The 24,615-nt window shown below is 46.1% G+C and overlaps 1 protein-coding gene across 1 annotated transcript; it reads left to right on the forward strand.

The window, feature by feature from the left end:
* Positions 1-21,828: 21,828 nt before the first annotated feature.
* On the forward strand, positions 21,829-22,947 carry LOC117042904 (melanin-concentrating hormone receptor 1-like). Its single transcript, XM_033142540.1, has one exon. The coding sequence runs from the start codon at positions 21,859-21,861 to the stop codon at positions 22,864-22,866; it is 1,008 nt and encodes a 335-aa protein (XP_032998431.1). The 5' UTR covers positions 21,829-21,858; the 3' UTR covers positions 22,867-22,947.
* The last annotated feature ends 1,668 nt before the right edge of the window (positions 22,948-24,615 follow it).

Raw genomic sequence — 24,615 nt, forward strand, 5'->3', positions numbered from 1 at the left:
ATTTCCGTTGAAATCTATAATATGATACAGTGAACAGTATACTTTATTTATGCAAGAGTACAGCTGGTTATGTCTCGTGTGTTTTTTGAGTATGTTTTACGTAACCATAGGTTTGATGTTGTCTAGAAGTTTTGCACTGCAACTCCCATCCGTAATGGTGATGCTAGCTAGGGCAGATGGGAGTTATATTATAGTACAGGGCACTGAGTTGGTAATAATACATGTATGAGGGTATGGAACAGAACCATGATGGATTCCAGAGTTAACTACATGTCTATGATTTACAGAAATCTAGTTAAGGTTGCAAACCTATGCACAGTCGCTAAGAAATGTATCCCACTGAATTCAATGGGACTTTCTGAATGAACATGTGAAAGATCACATTCCATGCATCACTTACGAAAACAGACCCAGAATGGTAAAAAGATGGGATGCAGTAAAGGCTGGGATGCAATAACATCTGAAGCCATAGCTGGAAGGAAAACTTTGGACTTTTCCAGGCTGGTGGAGACCCCACCCCATGAGAAGCTCTCCCCCGTAAAGGAACCAGGATAGTGTAGTCATTAGAGTGTCAGACTTGTTCCTGAGAGACCAGGGTTCAAATTCCCACTTGGCCTTGAAGCTCATCACTGAGTGACCTTGAGGGCCAGTCACTGCCTCTCAGCCTAACCAACCTTATGGGGCTGTGGTGGGCATTAAATGAGGAGTGGGAGAGAGCCATGTTCACCACCTTGAGCTCATTGGAGATGAAAAGGTGGGAAATAAATATAAATTATGGATTATATATACACACATACATATATATATATATAACATCCATAATTTATATATATTTTCAAGTAATTCCCTCACCTTGCTCTGGTAACTCTGCTGCTGGAATGAATCCATTTCCTTGAGAGGGTATATGCAGACTTGATTAGGTCCTGAAATGAGCAGTATCCATCTTCCTGAGGGAAAGCAGATTGCCTCCTACGCCTCAGACACATGTGAATCCAATTTCGAGGACTTTTGATTAGCTGAGCAGTCTCCTTTATCTGCCAGTCAGGACCTGAATTATAGGCAAGTGTTAATTAAGCAGGGGTTATCTTACTTTCCTTGGATCTTTTATTCTTGGTTTGAGACAAACAGAAATGGGTCAGTGACCAACATCCTCCTGAAAAACACACACACCACTGCAAGTCAGGCCTGTCAGAGCTGTGTGTGCTGGATAGACTCCTCCTAGGGCCTGTCCCAGGAGACTGTTCGTGGTGCAAGAAATGCACCTTTGTTTCTTATAGGTAGCACTGTAGTTGTGGAGGTAATTGCATTTTCCCAACGCTCGTGCCACTGCACTTTTGCTGTTGGGAAGACGCAATGCTTTCCCCTTGTTGGCTCAAGCATTTCTGTTGCGGTTTTTGTGTTGAAGAGGGCTGTGAAAGTGTCATGGTAACCCCAATGTCACGGACTGCTTGGATGCAGAGGAATGGTGGGAGGAACCAGCCGGGGAACCACTAACGGAAGAAGGCTCGGGGCCTGGGGAATGGTGGTGGGGCAACAATGAGTGGTGAAAGGGAGAAGACTGGTGGGGGGGGGGTTGGAAGCTGAAGAGGTAACAGGGCTTAGTGAGCTGGGAGAGTCTGTGGCAGAGGGAAGTCCAGAATCAGAGGCAGAAGCTGAAGCAGGAGGATGGGAGGAGGCCAAGAGGCAGAGATGAGTCTGGCTGGTGAAGTCAAGGATGTCTATCCCTCCTGCTGTGACAAGCTCCCATCTCCCCCAGTCTCCTAGAACCAGACCAGGCATGAAGCAGGAGGAGCAAAGACGGGCATGCAGGCACAACCTCCATTTGCTTGGAAAAATCCCTGGAGACAAGACATAGATGGCTGTGGAGAGGCAGGGGCCTTTAGTTTCCACAATGGATCCATGCACAGAAGTTTCTGAGTTTGACCTGTGGTATAAGTAAAAAAAACTGCTCATTTTCTCTTATGGGGTACTCAAGAGCCCAACCTCCTTTTGTAGGTTCTCTATCGGTAGGAGAAAATAACAGATACCAACTAGAGAATATTGAGAAGCAAAGCAGCTGGTAAGCCTGATCTTTATTAACTGTTGCAACAGGGTACTCCCCCACACGCAGGAGAGAGGAGGAGGACCCTGAGACATGCGCACAAGCCCTTATATAGACATATTAAATTGCCCACCCCCAAGACCACCCCCAGAAACATCATACATACATCACAGAAGGGGTGTAGCCCAAGACCACTCCCCAGATACATCATAACTACATCACAGAAAAGCCGGTTTACAACAGAAATCTGAGTGCATTGTTTATCTCCTGTCTGGCAAGTTACCTGATTGCATTATCTGGGTTTCGGCCACTCTTTTGTTATTATAACTACTTAATTCCTGAATCTCAGTCACAGTTCACAGGCTCACACTCTGTTCATATCTTGAATGTGCCCTTAAGGCAGGATTTGTGAGGACAGGATTTGTGAGGAAAGAGACAATGGGGAGGTTTCCCACTTTGACCTTGCAGAGAAATTGTGATGGCCTGGGAGTCAGACTCTGATGCTGAACCTGAGGGATCCCAGCCTGCACAGGATTCCCCACCTCCAGAACCAGCTGAGCCGGGGCCAGGGCTTGAGCCTGAAGGATCCCCACCTGTGCTGGATCCCCAGGTGCAGGCATCAGCAGAGTCTGCTCTGGCTCCTGATGGGAGGGAGGACCCATTGCCTGCAGGTGCTCCACTCCCAGCCTCTTCAGAGGAAGCTGAGGCAGCCCCTGGGTCCAATAACCCACCAGCCTCTCCTGAGCTGCAGAGGCTCAGGACAGGGAGGCGAAGAGAGCTAAGTGCCTACAGGAGGAGTGCTCGCCTCCAGGCCCGGAGGAGAGGCGAGTCTCCGGAGGATCAGGGCCGCCCTAAGCTTAGGGCCAGATAAAAGCCAGCCAGACCCAGCCCAAGTTGCGTGAGCAACTTAGTTGCAAGCGTATGCTCAACCTGCAACCTTGTGCCTGCACCTGCCTTGGACCTTGACCTGCTCCCTGCCTCGCTCCCCGCCGGACTGACCTCCTTTGGACTCCTAGACCCAGGACTGGACTTGGACTTCGCTTCACGGACAAACCCCTGGGGCCAGCACAGAAATATTTGAGGTCAATTTGTTCAGGACCTTTTCTGTGGGGTTTCAGACATGTGGTTTATATACTGTATATGAATATGTTATGAATATATATATAACCTTAAAATTCTTATAATACCTGCCAACACTTTGGGTGGTAGGGCATGGATTATCAAAGCGTTAAAATGAAAATCTTATTACATTGCTATCCTTCCCGCCTGCCCCCCATGCCCCCTTCTCAGTTACAAATAGTCCTCCTCAGTTACAAATCCTCCTATCATTTTCATTTGCCTTCTTGGGCCATTCCTAAATCAGATGTTCCCAAGAAATACAGCTGAGTGTCCTCAATCTACAACTGCCAACCTAGCAGTTTGAAAGCACGTCAAAGTGCAAGTAGATAAATAGGTACCACTCCAGTGGGAAGGTAAATGGCATTTTCATGTGCTGCTCTGGTTCGCCAGAAGCAGCTTTGTCATGCTGGCCCCATGACCTGGAAGCTGTACGCCGGCTCCCTCGGCCAGTAACGCGAGATGAGCGTCACAACCCCAGAGTCGGACATGACTGGACCTAATGGTCAGGGGTCCCTTTACCTTTTACCTTATGTACTTGGGGGAGGGCATGTATGCAAGCAATATGGGGGTGTTAGTACTGCTTAGTGATTGGTGCTTTCTCTGTGTCTCTTTTTGAGTAGTTGTATGGTGATTGCAGTTAGTGGGGGAAGTGAATCACGCATGTGGGAATTCTGCTTGTACAGAAAGCAGATGGAAGTGGTTTTTCTCTGTTCCCTGCTAGAGCAGCTATCCTGTTCAAATGGAAATGGCTTCATTAAAGGAACAGGAGAATCTCTTCCTAGCTACCCCAAGGAGCAAGAGGCTTCATTAAAGGGAAGGTTGTAATCCTACATACCCCTTTACTTAGGAATATGTCTTACTGACTTGCATTAGTTCACAGTGAAATCTCTTCTTTTCAGCCGCCCCAAGTGTGGAGTTCGCAGCAACTGATACTGTGTAAAAGCATTTCTTCTTCTTCTTCTTCTTCTTCTTCTTCTTCTTCTCCTCCTCCAAATACTCATGCAGCAAAGTGACAGAGAGGCATCACATGGAATCAAAGAAGTTAAACAGAACAGGAATAAAATAAAAATTTCTTTCCAGTAGCACCTTAGACACCAACTAAGTTTGTTCTTGGTATGAGCTTTCGTGTGCATGCACACTTCTTCAGATACACATGCACATGAGAAAGCTCATACCAAGAACAAACTTAGTTGGTCTCTAAGGTGCTACTGGAAAGAAATTTTTATTTTGTTTTGACTATGGCAGACCAACACGGCTACCCACCTGTAACTAGAACAGGAATAGTTTTCACAGCAAATTTCCAAGGTTTCTTTTCCCAGAAGTCAGATTTAGTTACCTGTTTGTCTGTTTAACTGTAAAAAAAAAAAAAAAAATCTGTCTGTGATGATGCATCAAGATCTTAACTCACATGACTAGATTTGTTTGGCCTGCTAATCCACTTGTGTGACATCATGTACACTAGAGTTCCGTAGATATCCCTGTAGATGATGAAAATAGTTTTCCTAGAACTGCTAGATTTTCTTCCCATTGGTTCAAGGAGCCAAGGCATGAGTTCTCCTTGACTTATTTCTGGGTAGATTACACAGCGAGGGGTCTCACCCACCCACTCCCATTTTCAGGGGCATTATTGCTTTCACCAGTTTGACAGTACACCAGCACTACTGTGTGGCCCCATTGAAATTCAAGCTTCCTCCATCCATCCCTCCCTACCTGTCGTGCTTAAATTCTACTCCAAGACACATTGCCTATATATACCTGTATTGGTATAAAGAAACAAAATGTAAAGTTTTTTTGTTGTTCAGCGTTATCTACTGGTGTGATATTCATGCCTTTTCTGTCACAGAGTGAAATGAGACCCCCCCCCCAATTGAGCCAGTTTACAGGTACTCACACTTGGACACATTTGCAAATCTTTGCATGGGGCTAACACCCAGATCTTCACCTAGGTTGCTTAAGTCTTCTTAATGAGCTCCTATGGATTCATGGCTCCCTCGGCCAGTAAAGCGAGATGAGCTCCGCAACCCCAGAGTAACGGTCAGGGGTCCCTTTACCTTTACCTATAAGGATTCATTAGCTTAGCTCATCTCAACCCACGAGTAAGATGTAACAGATATGCAAAGATATCCTTTTACACAGAGACAATCTAGAAAATTAATCCCCTCCAAGTTCTCATTATCAGAGCCAAACGTCTGGTTAATTAACTCTAATAGTGCATTCAAACTGGACTCAGATAATTACCTCTTGTCTCTTGACAGCCATCATTCCAGCAGCATAAGCCTGGCGTGGAGAATGATGAAAGCTGACTTGGCACCTCTTGGCTAATTTGTCTCCAGTTGATCATTTGAGGCTTTTCCCTTTATCCTTCTCATCCCCCACAGTTCATTACAGCAAGCCAAAGGCCAAGAGAATTGACTCCCAGTGTCTTTGTTTTCCCATGCTCAGAGCAGACAAAACAATAAGGAACCGGGGAAGTAGCTGTCTTAATTACAAGGTCAGGGGGAGTTGGGGTGGTTCTAATGAATTGGTCGGTATTGTCGTATTTTCTTTTTAATACGAAACACACACAATTCATATACATTGCACACTAATCTAATATATATATATAGGCATCAAAACCTGTGGTTAACAATCATACTTTGAGTACGTGACAGCCTTGAAATATTAAATATGTGCTGCAGGGATATCTCTACGTTTTCCGTTTCAGTGTGTACAATAGTCTTCAGCCATAAATCCCATCAAATTCCATCCTCTTGTCTTTTTCTCTGCTGAATGCCTCAGCTTTTCCAGTTCGGTGACCTGCCAAACTTTAAGCAACTTCAAATCCAGGATAATAACTACCTTCAAATGCCTGGTTTGGCCTGTTTTTAGTTGCTACCCAAAACAGTGATCAAAAACACTCTTTTGCAGTGAGGCCTTGCCAAGTCCCATCAGAATAACCTTTGTGTATGTTTTTTTCTGCTTTGTTTTACAAATCCCTTTTAAATCACAGCAACCTGCTACCTTCAGGTGGTCCCACTAAAAATGGCAATAATCTGCAACTCTCCTGGCACACTTTAGGCAATGAAAAGGTACCAGTGGGAGCCATAACACAATGTTGCAGAATGGAGAGCTCCTGTTCCTTGTGCCAGCCCAACCTTTTTTTCAAGATACTCCACTGCATCCCCAACCCAGCTGGCAGAAACTCAGCATTATGTGGCCACAGTGCATGCTCAGGTCTCATTGAGCTGTTGTGGTTGTAGGGTTGTTGTTGCAAAACCTGGGGTTCCCACAAGCTTGACTTGTCTCCCCCTTGTTTCCCAGTAACCTCATTTTGGCTGCATGACCATGATGACCATCATCACCAAGCTTCTGAGTTCACAATTAGTATACAACAATGTTTCCCAACCTTGGGTCTCCAGCTGTTTTTGGACTACAACTCCCATCATCCCTAGCTAGCAAGACCAGTGGTCAGGGATGATGGTAACTGTGGTCTGAAAACAGCTGGAGACCCAAGGTTGGGAAACACTGGTATACAAGATCAGGGGGTCAAACAAAGTGATGAAGCTTTGGAAGATGCATTATCCCTTTAACATGTTAAGTCAATACTTGAAGCATTCTCTTGAATGGGGCACCAGTCGCCACTGATCAAATATGGGGAACCTGTAGCTTTCCCAATGTTGCTAGAATCCAACTCCCATCAGTCCCCAGTCAGCATGGGCAATGGCCAGGGGTGATGGGAAGGCCACAAGTTCCCTCACCCCTGTCCTGTTTGGTCGGTACCGAGTGCAAAACAGGCTTCCCTCCTATGGAATAGTAACTTCTGCCTGTTCATGTGGAAGACAGCCCTGACTCACATAGAATTGTAGAGATGGAAGGGACCCTGAGAATCACATGGTCCAACCCTGTGCAATGCAGGAATATGCAGCTGTCCCATATAGGCAGAATTTGCTCCATACTTTCTTTGCAAATCTTTGCCTTTCTCTCCTTGCCTTTGAGGTCCTTCATTTTGCTTTCTTTCTCTGCCATGGACAAAGTCATCAGACTGTCAAGGTGGTAGCACTTTGCTTGATGGCTAACAATTGCATTATTATTTTTTTCAGTTGGAGGGAGTTTTCATCGCAGTTAACAATTCAATTCTCTTTTTGTAATTAGGTGGCAGGATTAGTTTCCACCGTTCCCAGTTTCCTTAAGAGTGCCGCACTAGAAATGATTTCATTCTGGCACTTTCACTTTCATAAGGCCAGCCAAATCACAGCTCATAATCAAATGGGCATAATGGAAGACGATGGCTCCTTCGTCACATCAGGAAGGCAGGTGAGTCTTGTCTGTGCAAGGTCCAGGGCCAATCAATGAGCTCAGAGTGTCTGAATTGAGGAGGAACCACCTTTCCCAAAGGACAGCCACTGATTCCAGGGAGATTCCCTTATCCACAATAGAGAGGGAGCATCATTTGAGCTGGGACTCTGTGAAGAAGGACCGGGAACCTGCTTGAGATGCCTTTATTCCCACTCCTTCATAACACGCAGCAGCAGGATCTAATTTCTGTCCTTTCAAAAAGAGAGTGCCTCTGAGCATATGCAGAGTATTGTCTCATCAGTCTTGATTCCCCACAGTCAACCCCCAGTAGCTTGGGACAAGAGGGAAGCTGAGAAAATGATAACCATGCAAACCATGTAAAAAGATAAAACTGTATTTATTTTTATTTTATTTTTTCTGTTGTCTGATTTTAAGATGCAAAAACAATAAAAAAAAATTTTTTAAAAAAAAAGAGAAAATGATTTCTCAGCACGGTGTCCAGTTTCCTTCCCAATTAAATGCTACAAATTACCCACATTTTGGGTTCTATGGCTTATTCTGGCCCCAATATGTGACTTGCAAAAATTCTGTTTTTCTTCCATGCTGTGGCTGCGTTGCACAGATGAATAAAAACTTCAGGAATGTAAAGGCAAATGAGAGGTTTGGCTCAGCAATGAAGCTGAACTGCAAATGCCAATTTTATTTTATCCTTGGAAAAGCTGGTGTCTGTTTCTAAAAATCATCCTTTTCCTCCTCCTGGGTAAAGTGAGTAAGACTTTGTAGCTGAGCCAGGACAACTGAAATGCTGTTTGAAAACCATAACTTCTAAATTAATAAATGACACTTTCCCTTGGTGTGCTTCTGAATGATCTTTGTATGAGCTGAGTGCCAGGTGGGCATGTATTGTATACTGTCCTGGACTACATCTTTCTCTTGCATCAGCATCGCATCGGTTTCCCTGGCATAGCACTGGTAGATCTGGTATACCAGTGTGATTAGACAGAGTGAGCCAACTTTAACTCTTTCACCCCTGGAATCTTTGCCAGTGTGGTGTAGTGGTTAAGAGCGGTAGACTCGTAATCTGGTGAACCGGGTTCGCATCTCCGCTCCTCCACATGCAGCTGCTGGGTGACCCTGGGCTAGTCACACTTCTCTGAAGTCTCTCAGACCCACTCACCTCACAGAGTGTTCGTTGTGGGGGAGGAAGGGAAAGGAGAATGTTAGCTGCTTTGAGACTCCTTCGGGTAGTGATAAAGCGGGATATCAAGTCCAAACTCTTCTTCTTCTTCTTCTTCTTCTTCTTCTTCTTCTTCTTCTTCTTCCCTTAAAAAAACCAAAACCACACATTTTGCACATTTTTTTCAAAGCTTTGAGAAAAGCTTTTCTCAAAATGCAAAAACATTCTTCTTCTCTTCTCTTCTTCTTCTTCTTCTTCGGATAAGAATTATTTACATATTTCTAGCTGTAGTATTTGTCTCGTCTTATCATGCACAGTTATCTCAAAACCGTGTTATTGTTGTTCGCATTTATAGCTCCCCTTGCTTTCAGAGAGCTCAAGGCAGTGGACATGGTTTCCATTTTTATCACCATTACAGCCCTGGATGAGAGATGTTGACTAGCCTGAAGTCACAGCTCAGTGGAGATTTGATCCTGCGGCCTCCTTAGTCCTTGTCTGGCACTCCAACTGTGACACCACACTGGCCCGGTTAATTTTAAATTGGTTTGGAGCACTGTGGTTCCGTGAAATTGCTCTGTAACTGGGCTTTGATTTGGGAAATGGCTTTTTAAATGCTTTTTATTAGTTTTCTTACATTTTACAAATTGTTCCATTTCTTACTAACAAATAACAGACACACACACAAAATTTTTAAAAATGGGATAATAATAAAAAAGGAAGAACATACATACGTCCACAAATCCATAAGTTCTTAAAAGAAAACTTATGCCACCGGCCCACCATATTCTTAATTTCCAATTACTTAGCTGTCCCGACAGACTTCCGTCTTCCTCAATGCAGGTCTGTCTTATCTTTTTGTTTCTTTGGTCATTTTCCAATTTCCTTCTTTGGTCATTTTCCAATTTCCTCTGTTATCTATATGCTATACTTATAATCTGTCCTGTAATTTGCAAAATTTAATAAAGCATGTCCAGGTTTTGACTTGGGGACAATTTTTTTTTAAAAAAAGTTTCCCACTCCTTTTTGAACTTTTGGTTTGGCTGTCTCCTAATTGTCACTATCATTTTTGCCAATTCTAGATATTCCAATAATTTATCCTGCCATTCCTCTTTTGTTGGCACTGATTCTCCTTTCTATTTTTTTGGCAATCAGTATTCTCGCTGCTGTTGTAACATACAACGGGAAATGGCTTTTCAACTGGTTGCTGGGGAAAATCTGAGAGGAGCTGGGAAGCATCTGGAGTGGCATAAATCATCTCTCAAGGATTAGGGGGGCAGTGCTTATGTTTGTTCAAATAGGGAAGGGGAAGAACTAGGCACTGAAAGTACAGTGACACAGGATGGCAATTCAAAGATGGCAAAGCCCCCTAGAGAGAAAAGCTCACATGCCAAGGACATTTGGAGAGAGAGAGAGAGAGAGAGAGAGAAACTGTGTATAGGTATTTATATCCAACTGCTAGAGGCTTCTGAGCCAAGGTGGGCAAGCTAGGGCACTTAGTCTTAATGGAGAGCATCAATGAAGATGTCCCAATGGAAACTTGGTGGGATGGAGAGAACCTGTGGGACACATTTATCTTTGGATGCAAACTCTGTAAGTAGGACAGAGGAGGACATGCTGTTGATTTGACATTGTAGCGTTGGACCTGGCTCAGAAAAGGGCAGACAAAATTATCAAGAGGATGGAGCAACTCTGCTGCGAGGAAAGCTCACAACATAGCCACTTTTTAGTTTAGAGAAAAAGCGAATAAGAGGAAACATGACAAAGGTGTATAAAACCATGCATGCTGTTTAAAAAACGGACGGAGAGATGTTTTTATCCTTTCCCTCTCATAATAGGAGAGTACAAGGTCATCCAGTGAAGATGAATGGTGAAAGGCTCCGGGCAGACAAATACTTGTTGATTCATAACAATCCGCAGCTGACCTTGATTTCAGTCCCACCAGATGGCCTCCAACTTGAATGGCTTTAAAAGGTGTTTAGATAAATCCATGGAGGAAAGGGCTATCAGCGACTACTAGCCAGTTTTCTATATGCTACCATATTAGCCAGTATTCTATATCCTGGCTATATTCTGCCTCCCCTGTCAGAGGATGTATGCTTCTGATTTACATGGGTGTAGCCAAGCGGGTGGCGCTGTGGGTTAAACCACAGAGCCTAGGGCTTGCTGATCAGAAGGTAGGCGGTTCAAATCCCCATGACAGGGTGAGCTCCCGTTGCTTGGTCCCTGCTCCTGCCAACCTAGCAGTTTGAAAGCACGGCAAAGTGCAAGTAGATAAATAGGGACCGCTCTGGCGGGAAGTGCACATGAAAGCTTATACCAAAAACAAACTTAGCTGGTCTCTAAGGTGCTACTGGACAATTTTTTAATTTTTAAATAAATTTTGACTGCGTCAGACCAACACGGCTACCTACCTGAATCTGCATGTGAGATCATTACTGTTTGTTCTGTATCATTAACCAAGCTAAGGCACAAATAAGGCTCGATGAAATTGTGTCAGATCTCCAGTTCAGTAGCCTGACAAAACAATCGTAGTCCAGACTCTGGTCTGTAGTTCCGAAGGTCCTCAAAGACAAGGTTGTGTGCTGTATCATATAATCTCAGCTCCTCCTATGTTTACCTGCTCTGTCTCAGACACTGTGTGGCTGCTGTAGCAGGTGATGTCTTCCTTTTGTTCAGGTAGTAAGGAGCTGCGTCAGACAGGTGGCGTCACCTTGTAACGTCAAGAACAGATGCTACGCTGTTGGCAACAAAAACCGTATTGGGATTGGACGGCCGGAGTGTGAGTCAGAGGCTGAAGGTGAATGTGCAGAGAAAGCCGGCACATCTGCAATTCCCAATGAGTGATTTATCTGCTGTCCTGACACCATCAGGTGTGTTCTTTGTTACCTGATTGATGCACGTTCTGTTTTCGAATGTGCGCGTAGCAGGAGAAAAATCTCCACTGCAATCCAGAAAATTAAATGATCGATTTGACCAGTATTTTCCTCAGTCCTCTCTTGTTAAACAATAAGAAAGTGATTAATTGAGACATTAAAAGGAACATGGCCTCTCCCTGCAAGGAGCTCTTATCATCGAAACCTTGCCAGCAAATGAATTTAGCAAACCAGTCACATCCTTTGCAACTGTCCTCTCTGCAGAAGGTGTTGCAGAGGTATTCCTAACAGGAATACTTTTATTCAGATGAGGATGATAAAATATATAGTGACATCTAGGCACACCAGGAATGGAGAACCTGTGGCTCTCCATATGTCATTGGATTCCCAACTCCTGTCAGCCAGCATGGTCAATAGAGATGATGGGAGTTGTAGTCAACAATATCTGGGAAGCCAGATTCCCCCACCTCTGGTGTAGGGCAATGCAGAGAGCAAACATCACTCCTCTCTGTTTCTTCTGTCAACCACCACGAAAATGAGAACATACACAGAACCTTCCAGAGTAACAGAAGAAGAAGATTAAGTTTTTGCTGTGAGGGGGTTTATAATCTAAAACTCTTAAGTGAAGGAGACAGTAAAGGGGTGAAAGAGAAGGCAAGGTATAAAGGGGGTGGATGTGAGAAGATACATTATGCAGTTCAGGGCACTTGTACTTGATTTATGTTGGGTGGGTGAAGTGAGAGAGGTCTAACAAACAAAAGCTGCTGTGGGGAACCTCTGCTGTCCAGACATTGATGAACAATAACTCCCATCTGCCCCAGCAAGCATGGCCAATGGCAAAGGATGATGGGATTGGCAGTTCAGCAACATCTGGCAAAGGTTCCACACACCTAAGCTAAAGGCTTCGCAGAAAACGTGGGTTTTGAGGAAGAAATGGAAGAGATAAGAGGCTACCTAGGAGAGAATTGCTTTTTTTTAAAAAAAAAAATGTGGTTGTCTTTATAAATTTTCATACATATTGTGACATTATAATGTCATACTGAGCCAATGTCAACGTCCCTTGGCTCTAAGTGGATGTGCCAAGTATCAGAGAATGTCGTCAGGGAGCCAGTTAAGGGAGCAAGAAAGCCCTGAGCACCTGAGAGTTGGAGAGCTCCAAGAGGGAAGATGGGTTATAAATCAGAAGATCTGCATCCAGTGAGGTGGCAAAGGAAGAGGCAGTGGCCTTAGAACAGTATGATAAATTATACAGGGTGACATCCCTGTGAAATGAGAAGCACTTATCTACCTCCATGCCAGATGACTGCAAGCTGTCCAGTGTAAACCATTCTAGAAAAAGGGAGGAAATTCATGGGACTACCAGTCCTTGTCCCAGGCTGCATCAATAAGGGAAGGATTCTAAAATATGTGGACAAAATTTGCCATGCTTAAAAGCAGACAGTTCAGCAACAGCAGATGGAATAGATTCCTCACCAGCCTGTCAAAATTCATGAAAGCATCAACCAACATGGTGTATCTGGTGTTTTTGCATTTTGAAAAAAGCTTTTCTCAAAGCTTTTTGAGAAAAATGTGCAAAATGTGTGGTTTTGGGTTTTTTAAGGGAAGAAGAAGAAGAAGAAGAAGAAGAAGAAGAAGAAGAAGAAGAAGAAGAGTTTGGATTTGACACCCCGCTTTATCACTACCTGAAGGAGTCCCAAAGCAGCTAACATTCTCCTTTCCCTTCCTCCCCCACAACAAACACTCTGTGAGGTGAGTGGGGCTGAGAGACTTCAGAGAAGTGTGACTAGCCCAGGGTCACCCAGCAGCTGCATGTGGAGGAGTGGAGAGGTGAACCCAGTTCACCAGATTACGAGTCTACCGCATTTGCCTGAGCCAGAGAGCCACGGATGCTACTCCTAGAATCTAGAAAGGGTTTGCATAAAACCCTGCCTTACTGAGCTGGCTCTAACCCCCATTAAGCAGCTGATGAATGGGGCTTATATCCTACTGCCTTGGCTGCACATGAACAGGTGTGCACAGCCAATGTTGGAAATAACCCTTCTCCTCTCACCCATCAGCAGACACCACGGGTTACATCAGTTGATGAGCAGGGGGCTGTGGTTTGGGGGAAATAGCCTCATGGGCCAAAATAGTCCCCCCCCTGTTGGGGAATGATTGAACCGTGGGGCCCAAAGTTCCCCATCTTTGGCCTATATAATGGCCACAATGCATCATGTCTGTGCGTGTCTACCACTGAGTTCCATTGTGCTTACCCCCAGGTAAGTGCATATAGACTTGCAGCCTCACTGTGCTCAAGCCCATTGTACAGTGGTAAACATCCTAAGCATCTGAAGCCTTGTGGCAGAGAAAAAGGAGGCCATTCATGCTTTAAAAAATATATTCAGCACACTCAAAATATTCCCCAACACTTCATCCGCATCGTTTCAGTAGCAGCACCCCTGTAAGGTAGGCCCGCTTCATTCTCCCATATTGCAGATGAGGGTGTTGGAGCTGAGCTATAATAGCCACTTGCCCAAGGCCACCCCAATGAGATTTGAAGGCGACACTCCCTCTCAGGCCTTAGGCTGCCTGCTCACCCATACTCATCACCATGAGGGACAGTTGTTGGCATTTCTCTATCTCCAGAGACAACGGGAGAGTTTGCCGTGGGAGTAAAGTCAAACTGGTGGAGAGTTACAGCCCCTGCTGTGGCTGTAGAGACCCATGGGGAGAGGGATGTTTTATTGCAGCTGAGGCAGATGAAGGCCTCCGGCTTAGCTGTTACAGAAACACCATGGCCAGCTGATCTGTCAGAAGCGTCTTGGAAGGGCGGACCCTGCTATAGGTGAGCGCTGGTGATTGGATCCTTAAGAGAAGCTCCGTGGGAAAGCAAGCCTATGAAGACCCAACCGGAAGGGGAGCCCTTTCTGACATCTACGGTGGAGGCAACTTAGAAGATCCACTTGGACCTCCCCGAGTCCAGCCTCCACCTTTTCCATTACTATTCAGAACACATTCCCCTCCCAGCTGAGCACCCCCCCCCTTTGCGTCCACCCCGCTTCCTTCGCCCTCCCCCAGCCCCACTGGCGCGTCGGATGCAGTCAGCTGTCCGTTGATGTCAGTCAGCAGATCCAGGGAGGCAGCATCGCCAGACCGGGTACCTTGGAAAGCTCTTAAGGATCCTCTCTCTGTGTGTGTGTGTGTGTGTGCGCGCGCGCGCGCGCCAATCTGGCTTCTTCCCTGCCGGCTGCAGCCTGCGATTCAGCCTCTGCGGAGGCAGCTAGATGCCGCCCCCAACATACACACGCACACACGTGCGCCCGCCTCCTAAACGCAGGCTCCGGCTTGACTTCTTATAACGTAGGCTCCGGTCCGATCGGCAGGCGCGCAGACCGTCTCCGGCTCTGCAAGCATCCAGACAGATTTCTGTGCGATCGGAAGATCGGCTCGTCGATTTCCACCCCGCCACCCCAACTTCTCCCAAGTTACTTCGTCCAAAAAAGCCAGCTCGCTCTGCCGAAGGAAGTGGCCGGACGCCCAGCTGGCTCCGCTGAGCCGTGGCTCATAGTGGTCAGAGGGCGATGTTGGAGGCTTGAAAAAACACCACCACAAGCCCATCAACGAGGCGGGCAGGTGTTGGGTTGTCCTCTTGGGGGAAGAAATGGCTGTAGAGAACTGCTCCGGAACCTCCTTCCCAATGAATTCTTCAGACTTCCCCGCCAGGAACAGATCAAGTAAGTTAAGGATGGTGGAGGTTTCAAGCTGGATAACTTTTCCCCTGCAGTGTTGTAGGGACAGGTAGGAAAAACCAAATTGGTTGTCTTGCCTGTTCAAAACCTGTCCAAATTCAGCATCTCGCTCTCCGGTTCTTTCCCATTTAGTGGCTTGGTAATGATTTGTGCGCGCTTTTTTTAAAGGCAAAATAGATACATAAAAATGGAAGCGAGTTACTGTCAAAGCTTGCCTTACAGAATGGATCGTGGGGTTTAGAGCCTCACTTTTAGGGATGATGTCTGTGCTGCCTGAGCCACCCACTCCTGCCTCGCTTCACCCCTACAGTACTTTAGAAAGTGCAACAGGTTGGGTAAATGGCTTCGCTTCAGCACCAGTGGCGGCGGACAACTCCCTCTGTGTGCTTCTTGGTCTTTTCTTCCCGGGGGCGCAGTATTTGTCCCTGCAGAAGTGCCTCAACTGGGGGTGGGGGTGGAGGTGGAAAATCACCCAGATGTGGTTGGACCACAACTCCCATCACTCCTAACTATTGGCCATGCTGAGGAGAGGTTAGCTGCCCCTGATGTAGGCAACATTCCCTTCTCTAAGTAAATGGGAAATGCTTGGGCAGCATAGGCTGGGGCCGAAGGGATGTTTAATCCAACAACATGCGGAGGGCACCACATTGGCTACCTCTGGCGTGAATGGAAAAAAAGTGGGAGGGGAGCATGGAGTGCCACCTCTGTTTTTAAGGCTTCCGAGGGTTTGTGTCTCCGCTGAACACATGGAGAGCAGCAACAGCTCCTTGCAGACCAACAGGAAACAGTCTTAATGAAAAGCATTCATGCCCTGGCTTACTCCCCTTCAAACAACCCCCAAACCTTTCATCTGTAGATGCCATCCTCTATGTTTCATATTAAGAAAAATTAGCAAGGTTTTCAGCCTAATAATAAATGCCCCTAATCCATTTACCGGCTTGCTTTCAATAGGCACTTTTAAGATGCAGCAGGTAATGTTTTTGAGGTCATTCAACTGAAGTAATTTGTTTTGACTGTACAACACAGACCATTCATTTATTGTTCACAAAAGAAATCTCAAGCATACTGACTGATCCGGATATGTGCATAAACTATCTGCAACAAAACAGCAAACCCATAAACCCTTTCACTTTGTGGAGGAGCTCACATTAAAATGAATTTTTAAAATGTTTTTTTTTTTAATGAGTGGTTTAGGAATTGAATGACTCACACATATTAATCTCAATAATGCTTTAAGAGGTTCATGATGTTTTAAAAACTCATGCAGTTTTCTACTCCTGATGCTGCTAATGCTGCCGCTGACAACAAACACTCAAGGCATCAGTGACTTATCTTATCGGCAGTCGGGGGGGGGTTGACTATTGTGTCTGATTTAAAGATAGGTAAACTGAGTGCAAAAGGTTGCAATCTGACATGTATTTACTAGGCGGTAAGGTTGTATTCACCAGGAAACAAGTCCTATTGAAACCACCATACTAACTTCTGAGTTTGCCTAAGATTGGATGGTAAGTCCTACTTTCACTTGACTTCTGAGTAAACATCCTTAGCTTCAGTCTACAGATTATGTATGGTACTTGATAGCAATAATATGGTAAAATTGTGTGTGTGTGGATTTGGCAGGAGAGGAGGTTAGAAGTGGTGTGCACACCTTGGACCAGGGCACCACTTGGACTGCCTAAGCAAGCCTGCTGGTATTCAGATACTGAAGATGATACTTCCTTGCTGCCATAGTTGAAGTAAAATTCAATGGCCAATCCTCTTGACTTGTGGTAGAGTGTTGGCAAAAGTGGGAATCTTTCCTTCACGGGCAGCAAAATGCCTTAGACCAGCCTTGGAGTTGGAAGAGAAACCATGTATGCCATGTTGAATTCAATTAAAAATTAGGGCTGGCGCTTGAGGAAAAAGAAAGAAATCTTAGGCTGTGTTCACACTCCTGTTTACTGTGCACTCATTGCATTTCCAGCACTGGGTTTCTAATCCGTGTTCAGACTACATTATCCAAAATGCCCATGTAACCTGGACTTCATTCATTACAAGATGCTAGCCTGATCAGATGCCTGGTTTCTCAAAGCAGCTTCTCGCTAATTGGAGTAAAGACGTTCCTGCCCCATCAATGGAAATGACAGAGTGTGGCAGAAGAATGGCCGAACTCAGGGGCGTAGTGCTGTCCACAGGGACCCCGGACCCCCAAGTGTGAATGCAGCATGCTAACCCCTCGCCGCTGCTGGGCAGGAGCAGGGCACAGAGATGCTCTTCACCCTCTGTGCCCCATCCTATGCATGGGGTGGTGGGTGGGAGGGCAAGGTGCAAGAGGGTAAGGAACACCCTCTGTGCTCACACAGGGGATTCGTGCACCGGGTGCATGCATGGGGCACCTGGTTCACGCCCCCCCCCAAGATTCTGCGCCCGGGGCCACAACACCCCCGGCCACCCATGCTATGCTACTGCTCAAGCTTCGTATACAGAAACACCAGTGGAGAATGGTGGTCCTCAGGACTGGTGGGGCAGAAGAAAGGGAGGTCAACAGGAGATGGAGCCAGAACCAATGATAGGCAGAGCCAAATGATTCCACTTTTGTCCACATTCATCTCCCTCTTGAGTCATAACTAAGGCAACACTGAGACTAAGGAGGACGTGGCTGAAAGCCAGGGCCACTCCCTAGCCTAGTTGTCTAAGGCAGGCAGTTGGGGGCTGGCTGAAGACACACTGATCTTGGTGGGGCAGTGCCCCACTTGTCCTAATTCCTCCACTGCTCTCCACTGCTACTCAGGAGAAGCCCCCTAACCACAACATTTCTTTTCAAATGCTATATATTTTAATTCATGCTTAAACTGTGTTAAACACATTAAAGAAAACCTGCCCAAAATATGATCTCTACAAAAGCAGATTTATACCCAAACAAATAACAATGCACTGTTCCTTCCAAGACCTGGTAAACAGTGGAAACGTTATCTGTGAAACTAATGCCAGAGGTCTGTTTCTCCTTTGTATGATTTCTATATTTTCTTACACCATGTGGCTGCTGTTTCCTCTGTTGTCGCTTGTCTCTGTGCCCAGCTCCACCAGCCTTTGGGCTAAACACTCTCTCTGCACACCAGATGGCACTGTGGGAAGATGAGGTGACTAGCTACAGTGACTATGTACCTTGTCTTGTGTCATCTGATGAGAGTCACGGGTGCAAAACCCAAGTCACTCTCTGTGTCTTTTGCATCAAGCTAGCTGTCACACACGAGCAGTGCAGAAGTTTGGTACCTTGTTCCCTGGAAGGGCTCCTGTGCCTTGAAGAAGTGCTTCACATTCAGAAAGTTAGCAATTATTGAAACCAGAGGCCTCTGGAAAACCCACAAGATGACATGAGGGTGATAGCCCTCTTCTGCTGTTCCCTACAAAACAGGATTCAGAGGTATAATGTCTCTGATTCATCTTAAAACAGATTTCTCACATCCAAAGCTGTATAATGTATTGACTCATGTAGAAGAGTGGATTTCAGTTGATCCAGGTTTTCTCAGAAGTTGCACATGTATGATTCTACAAACTGCATCTCACATTTGTAGGTTTCTTTTCATTTATTGCACTGGAAGCAAGATAAGGCTCCCTTACAGAAGTACCCGCCCCAATTAGCAGGTCAAGGAGGTTTAAGGAGTTCTTGGAGCATGAATTCCTATTGTGTAATTTTAAATACCGGTAGGTGGCCCCCAGGCAGTCTTCTTCCTTTTTGGCGAGGTTGGGTATAAGAATGTCTATTTCACAAAGCTTGCACAATGCTTAGAAAAGAAAACTCAAGATCTCAGAAGAATTTGTCTGGCTTTGAGCACTCACTGAGTGCCTTGACTTGGGGAAGGAGGAAAGTATTTGCTGCTCAGTCTCTGCAGCACTCTGCAGCACCCACTCTGCGGGATGCGGGTGGCGCTGTGGGTTAAACCACAGAGCCTAGGGATTGCCGATCAGAAGGTCGGGGGTTTGAATCCCCCAACGGGGTGAGCAACTGTTGCTTGGTCCCTGCATCTACCAATCTAGCAGTTCAAAAGCACAAAGTGCAAGTAGATAAATAGGTACCGCTCCAGCGGGAAGGTAAACAGCGTTTCCGTGCGCTGCTCTGGTTCGCCAGAAGTGGCTTAGTCATGCTGGCCACATGACCCGGAAGCTGTACGGTGGCTCCCTCGGCCAGTAAAGCGAGATGAGCGCTGCAACCCCAGAGTCGTCCACTATTGGACCTAATGGTCAGGGGTCCCTTTACCCTTACTCTGCAAAATATCTCCAGCTGGACCTGCTTTGCAAATCCAGGCTCTTCAGGCAGAAAGATCTTAAATGAACGGCTGAGGTTTGAACATCTCTCTGCTTCCTTAGTCTCCATTTCGAGGGCTATCAGACTGGAACCAAATATTGCACAGTTTGTGCTGTGTTCCTGAAGTTGTTCAGGTTTCCAGCTGATGAACTGTTCCCAATAATCTCTGTTATTCATGGAAAACAGGGTAGGGGAGCTACAGAACTATGCTGTCACCCAGCAGGTGAGAAGGTGATTGAATATGGGTGGGTCAAGTACAAAAAGGTGGCTGAGAATTAATCCCTCCTGACTTCAGGCAATAAGAAAGCTAGGAAAACAGTGTTTGGTATGACTGGAGAGTTAATCATACCATCAAACTGCAGTAATGAGCCCTGGGGCACTTCCCTTGGATGTGACTGTGGTTCACACACAACTGAAATGAGGCCCCATTAAGTCTGAGAAGGCAATTAAGCCTCCTAGAAATGAACTGTGCCAATGTTTGTCTTTTGTTTATGCCTTGAATTTGACAAGGGAGGGAAATGCCTACAAGGGGAGTTGGGGGTGTACTGTTTCATTTTGGATGGATGACTCATCGTATAAACATCTGGATAGCTTGAAATATCCATTCAAAAATTATTACCTGTCCATCACTCAGATACATTCTCTCTGGTCCCCTTCATCTTAAAACCAAGAAGTGATAAAACACAGAGCTCTCTCTCTCCCCCCCCCTTTCCCCTTTGGCAGAGTGTCTTAATCTTTAGCAAATGCTCAGGTTTTCCTGCTTTGACACAAGGCAGGTGGACAACAGGCTATTAGAATTGCCAACTTCCTCTCTCTCTCTCTCCTGCTTCTGCGACTTTGACAACGGGTACGACTGGAAGAAATTCAGCAGGCAATGCTTTCCCCATCACTGCATCTCCGTGCTGGGGAAAGCTTAACCTAACCAAATTTCTGTTGATCATGAAACTGTTAAAAACACAGGAGCTCTGTTAGGGTGGAAAAGTGGGCAACTACTTTCTATGAAATGTTTCGGAAGAGAAAGACTGGATCTGTAAATTCCATGTCGTGTGGTATCTAAAGAAGGAAAGGTATACACAATGAGGTTCCTGGCAAAGTTCCTGGCAGGGAAGCCACTTAAGTACCATTATACCCATTGCAGGCTGGATTCTGCTCCCTTGACAACAGTTATTTGCATAAAAATTGCTGCTTGAGCATATTCTTCTATGCCAGGGATGGGGAACCTGTGACTCTCCTGATATTGTTGGATCCCCAGCTTCCATCAGCGACCACGGCCAATCTTTATTGTTGCGTCTATTGTTGCTCCCCCACCCTCATTTAATCCCCACAACAACCCTGTGAGGTAGGTTAGGGTGAGAGGAAGTGACTGGCTTCATGAGTGAGTGAGGATTCCAACCCTGACCACTACACCAGACTGGCCAATGGTTTGGGATGATGGGAGTTGTAGTCCAGTAACATCTGGAAGGCAGCAGGTTCTCCATCACTGTCCATTCCCTATCCCATCGGTGCTCACCACAGCTTCCATTTTCAGTGAATGACCAGATCATTCTGGTAAAGCATCTGAGGTCCCAGGGCCAATCCCCGACATCTCTAGGTATGGCTGGAAGGGACCCTTGTCTGAAATCCTGGAGAGCTGCTGCCCATCAGTTTAGAGTAGACAACATTGAGCAGGATAGACCAATGGTCTGACTTGGTGCAAGAGAGTTCCCTATGTTCCTGCTCCTTTCATAGCTGTGTAGAGCTATCTTTTCATGACAGATTTGGTGGAGGAGAGGGAGGGAAGAGATCATAAACTGCACTCATTGCAATTGCCTCTTCACAACTAGTAATGCTATAGGAGTGCTTCCTCCTTTGCATCCGCCTGCCTTAGTCATGAATAGAGCTGAGGCGATTTGGAAACGTGAGGTACCAAAACCCTGCCGTCCTTGACAGTGCAGATACTGAGCAGCGATATTTTTAGAAGTCACGTGGAGTTAACAAGCTAGCTTCACATCATATGACATGGGGAACAACCATGTGAAGAGACTATAGCCCTCACATCCTGCCTGCGGACTTCCCAAGAGGTATCTGGTTGTGGGAAACAAGATGGCGGACTAGATTAACTTGTAGTCTGACGAAGTGGGCCTGCTCTTGTGTTCTGACACGTGTAACTTAGGTCTTAAATGTATGGTGCTCACAAATTGGCCCTTCCTGTTGGGAAACTGAATGCTGGCTGTCCAAACAAATATAGCCTCAGAGGGCTACAAAGTGCAAGGACACTCACTATTCTCTCTCTCTCTCTCTCTCTCTCTCTCTCTCTCTCTCTCTCTGGCTTGTTTTTGGCAGTGGTGGTAGAAAGGCCAACTACCTACACCAATGTGATCATGCCGAGTTTGTTCGGCATCATTTGCTTCCTCGGCATCGTCGGGAACCTCATTGTGATCTACACCATTATCAAGAAGAAGAAGCTGAGGTGCAAACAGACAGTGCCCGACATCTTCATCTTCAACCTCTCCATTGTGGACCTGCTTTTCCTGCTGGGCATGCCTTTCCTCATCCACCAACTCCTTGGCAACGGGGCCTGGTATTTTGGAGCTCCTTTATGCACCATCATCACCGCTCTGGACACCAACAGCCAGATCACCAGCACCAACATCCTGACAGTCATGACCTTAGACCGTTACCTGGCCACCGTCTATCCTCTGAAGTCCACTTACGTCCGGACGCCATGTGTGGCAGCCTTAGTGATTGGCCTGGTGTGGCTCCTCTCTCTCCTGACTATCATCCCAGTGTGGATGTATGCGGGGCTGATGCCTCTGGAGGATGGGAGTTTCCGCTGTGCCCTTTTGCTTCCCAACCCTGAGACTGATATTTACTGGTTCACCATCTACCAGTTCATGCTCGCTTTTGCCATCCCACTGTTCATCATCTGTGTGGTCTACTTTAAGATCCTCCAGCATATGGCTACCACTGTGGTGCCCTTGCCCCAGAGGAGCCTCCGGGTACGTACCAAGAAGGTCACCCGAATGGCAGTTGCCATCTGCTCTGCCTTCTTCATTTGCTGGGCGCCCTTCTACATCCTTCAGCTGGTGCATCTCGGCATAGACACCCCTTCCGTGGCCTTCTTCTATGCCTACAACTTTGCCATCAGCTTGGGCTATGCCAACAGTTGCCTCAATCCCTTCCTCTACATTGCCCTGAGCGAGACCTTCAAGCGCCAATTCATGGTGGCCATTCGTCCGGCCAAGGAACAGTTCCGGGTCAACAACAACAACAACAGCACAACAGAAGCCAGCGTGTGCCTGAAGCTTGCCCCAGAATCCACCCAACAGACTCAGTTTCTGGAGGACTTTTCTCCGCACTCGTTGCCTGTGACGGTTGCCGTTCACTGAGGACTTTGTTAGTCCCGCAGCTACGAGACTACGAAAAGCTTTTCCTTCACAACGCTGCAAGGGATGGTGGGCAGGTGGATTGATTGGGGCCAGTATTGTCACTGGGCAAGCTGAGGAGTTGATGGAGGCCTTCCGTGTAGGTGACTTTCTTTTGATACTTGGTGAGAGATTGCCAGTAACTGCAAGAGTACACAGGGAAGGCTGCAAAAGCAACCACCCCAGTTTGCAAGAAACCTACGGATGAGTCAGAAGAAGTCATGATGATGAAGCCAAAATGATCAGTTGAACAGCAAATGGACAAGGGTATGCAAATAGTATGAAAGCCTGGGGCATGGCAACTTCCTGCCTTCGATGGAGCTGAGTAACTTCTGTCTAACGAAGGATAACCAGCACAAAAAAATAAAATACACTGGCCATAACCAATTATTTAGCAAAGTGTCAAGCAAGTGGAGATTCATTTTCGGTGTCCATGGCAGTAGGAACCACAAACAAATAATGCCTCATCTCCTTTATTGTAACACCTCATACAATGCCCATTATCTGGAGAAGTGCCAAGAAAGACTTGGGTGAACATAAGGAAGGATCACAGCTTGCCCAAGGATAGAGTAAGGAAAGGCATTAAGGACCTGTCAGTAATTCCTGGAGTCACTCACTGAAGCAGGTGAATGGCAGCAGGCTTCAACTTCAGAGTCTTCTTAGGAGCCATTCAGTCATGTGACCACTGGAGGCTGCTCCTGAATCTCAACAGTGGTGGGGATGCAGTTTTAGGGAAATCTCAGCCTCTTGGTTTCTCCCTTTGACACGGCTGCTGCAGAGCTTCTGACCACAAAAAAGTGGGGCAATCCTGCTCTTTGCTGTATATGCTAATAAAGGAGTGTTGCCACTTCTGTGTAGAAGGGATGGATAACTTGCCAGCATTAGGGCTGCTGTACCTTGAACAGTCAAAAGGTACAAGAGCCCAAGTGCTTCAACAGATGCTGTTTGTTCTGAACGACTTTGAATAATTGTTCCTGGCAAAATTCCCTCATTGCCTGTGTAACTATTATGCTGTCTCTGCATCGTCCCAACACAAACCATCACCGATGGTTCTGTGATGAGCAGAAAGACAATGAAACTCAGCTAAGCTCTTTTTCTTTTCTTTACAAAGGTTTGGCAGCTTCTTGCAGTCAAGCTGGGGGTCTGCTGAATAAAAATAACAACAAACCCTCAGCATTTGGTGTGCATAAAAGTGCTTACAGAGAAAGGGGTCTTTTGGGGAGGTGGCATCAGAAAGAATGATCGCATGCATCTGACCAACATTGCCAATTTTTCAACCAGCATCTGGAGCTGTGTGTGTGTGTATGTGTATGTGTGTGTTTGAAAGAGCTCGAGTTTGTTCAGAAATTGGCATGTGAAGTTTTTCACTGTGTGGAGAAGCTCCAAGTAGCCATTAAAAGTACAGGAACGGCAGCCAGTTGGGAAAAAAATGGCAATCCCATGCCCGAGATCCACACGCTACAAGGATGCTGGAGACAACTAGTCCAATTGGAAGTTCAATCCTAACTGTGTCTATAGGTGCAAACCAGGAAGCCAGAGGTGGGTGCCCCCTTTTCCAATGCTCCCCATCATTCATCGTTTTTTTTCCCTTTTCTATTAAATTGTGCAGTCAGCAGTGAAGAAAGCTACCACTTGCAAGCAACTTCAAAGAGGGCTTTGGGAACCATTTAATTGCCTTTTCTCGACCTTTCTCAAACCTCAGGTGGCTAAATG

Source organism: Lacerta agilis, chromosome 2 (genome assembly GCF_009819535.1).
Source record: "Lacerta agilis isolate rLacAgi1 chromosome 2, rLacAgi1.pri, whole genome shotgun sequence".
Lineage (NCBI taxonomy): Eukaryota > Metazoa > Chordata > Lepidosauria > Squamata > Lacertidae > Lacerta > Lacerta agilis.

What these genes read in the sequence shown, in the direction of transcription:
- LOC117042904 (XM_033142540.1), top strand. Translation starts at nt 21,859, where the DNA reads ATGCCGAGTTTGTTCGGCATCATTTGCTTCCTCGGCATCGTCGGGAAC.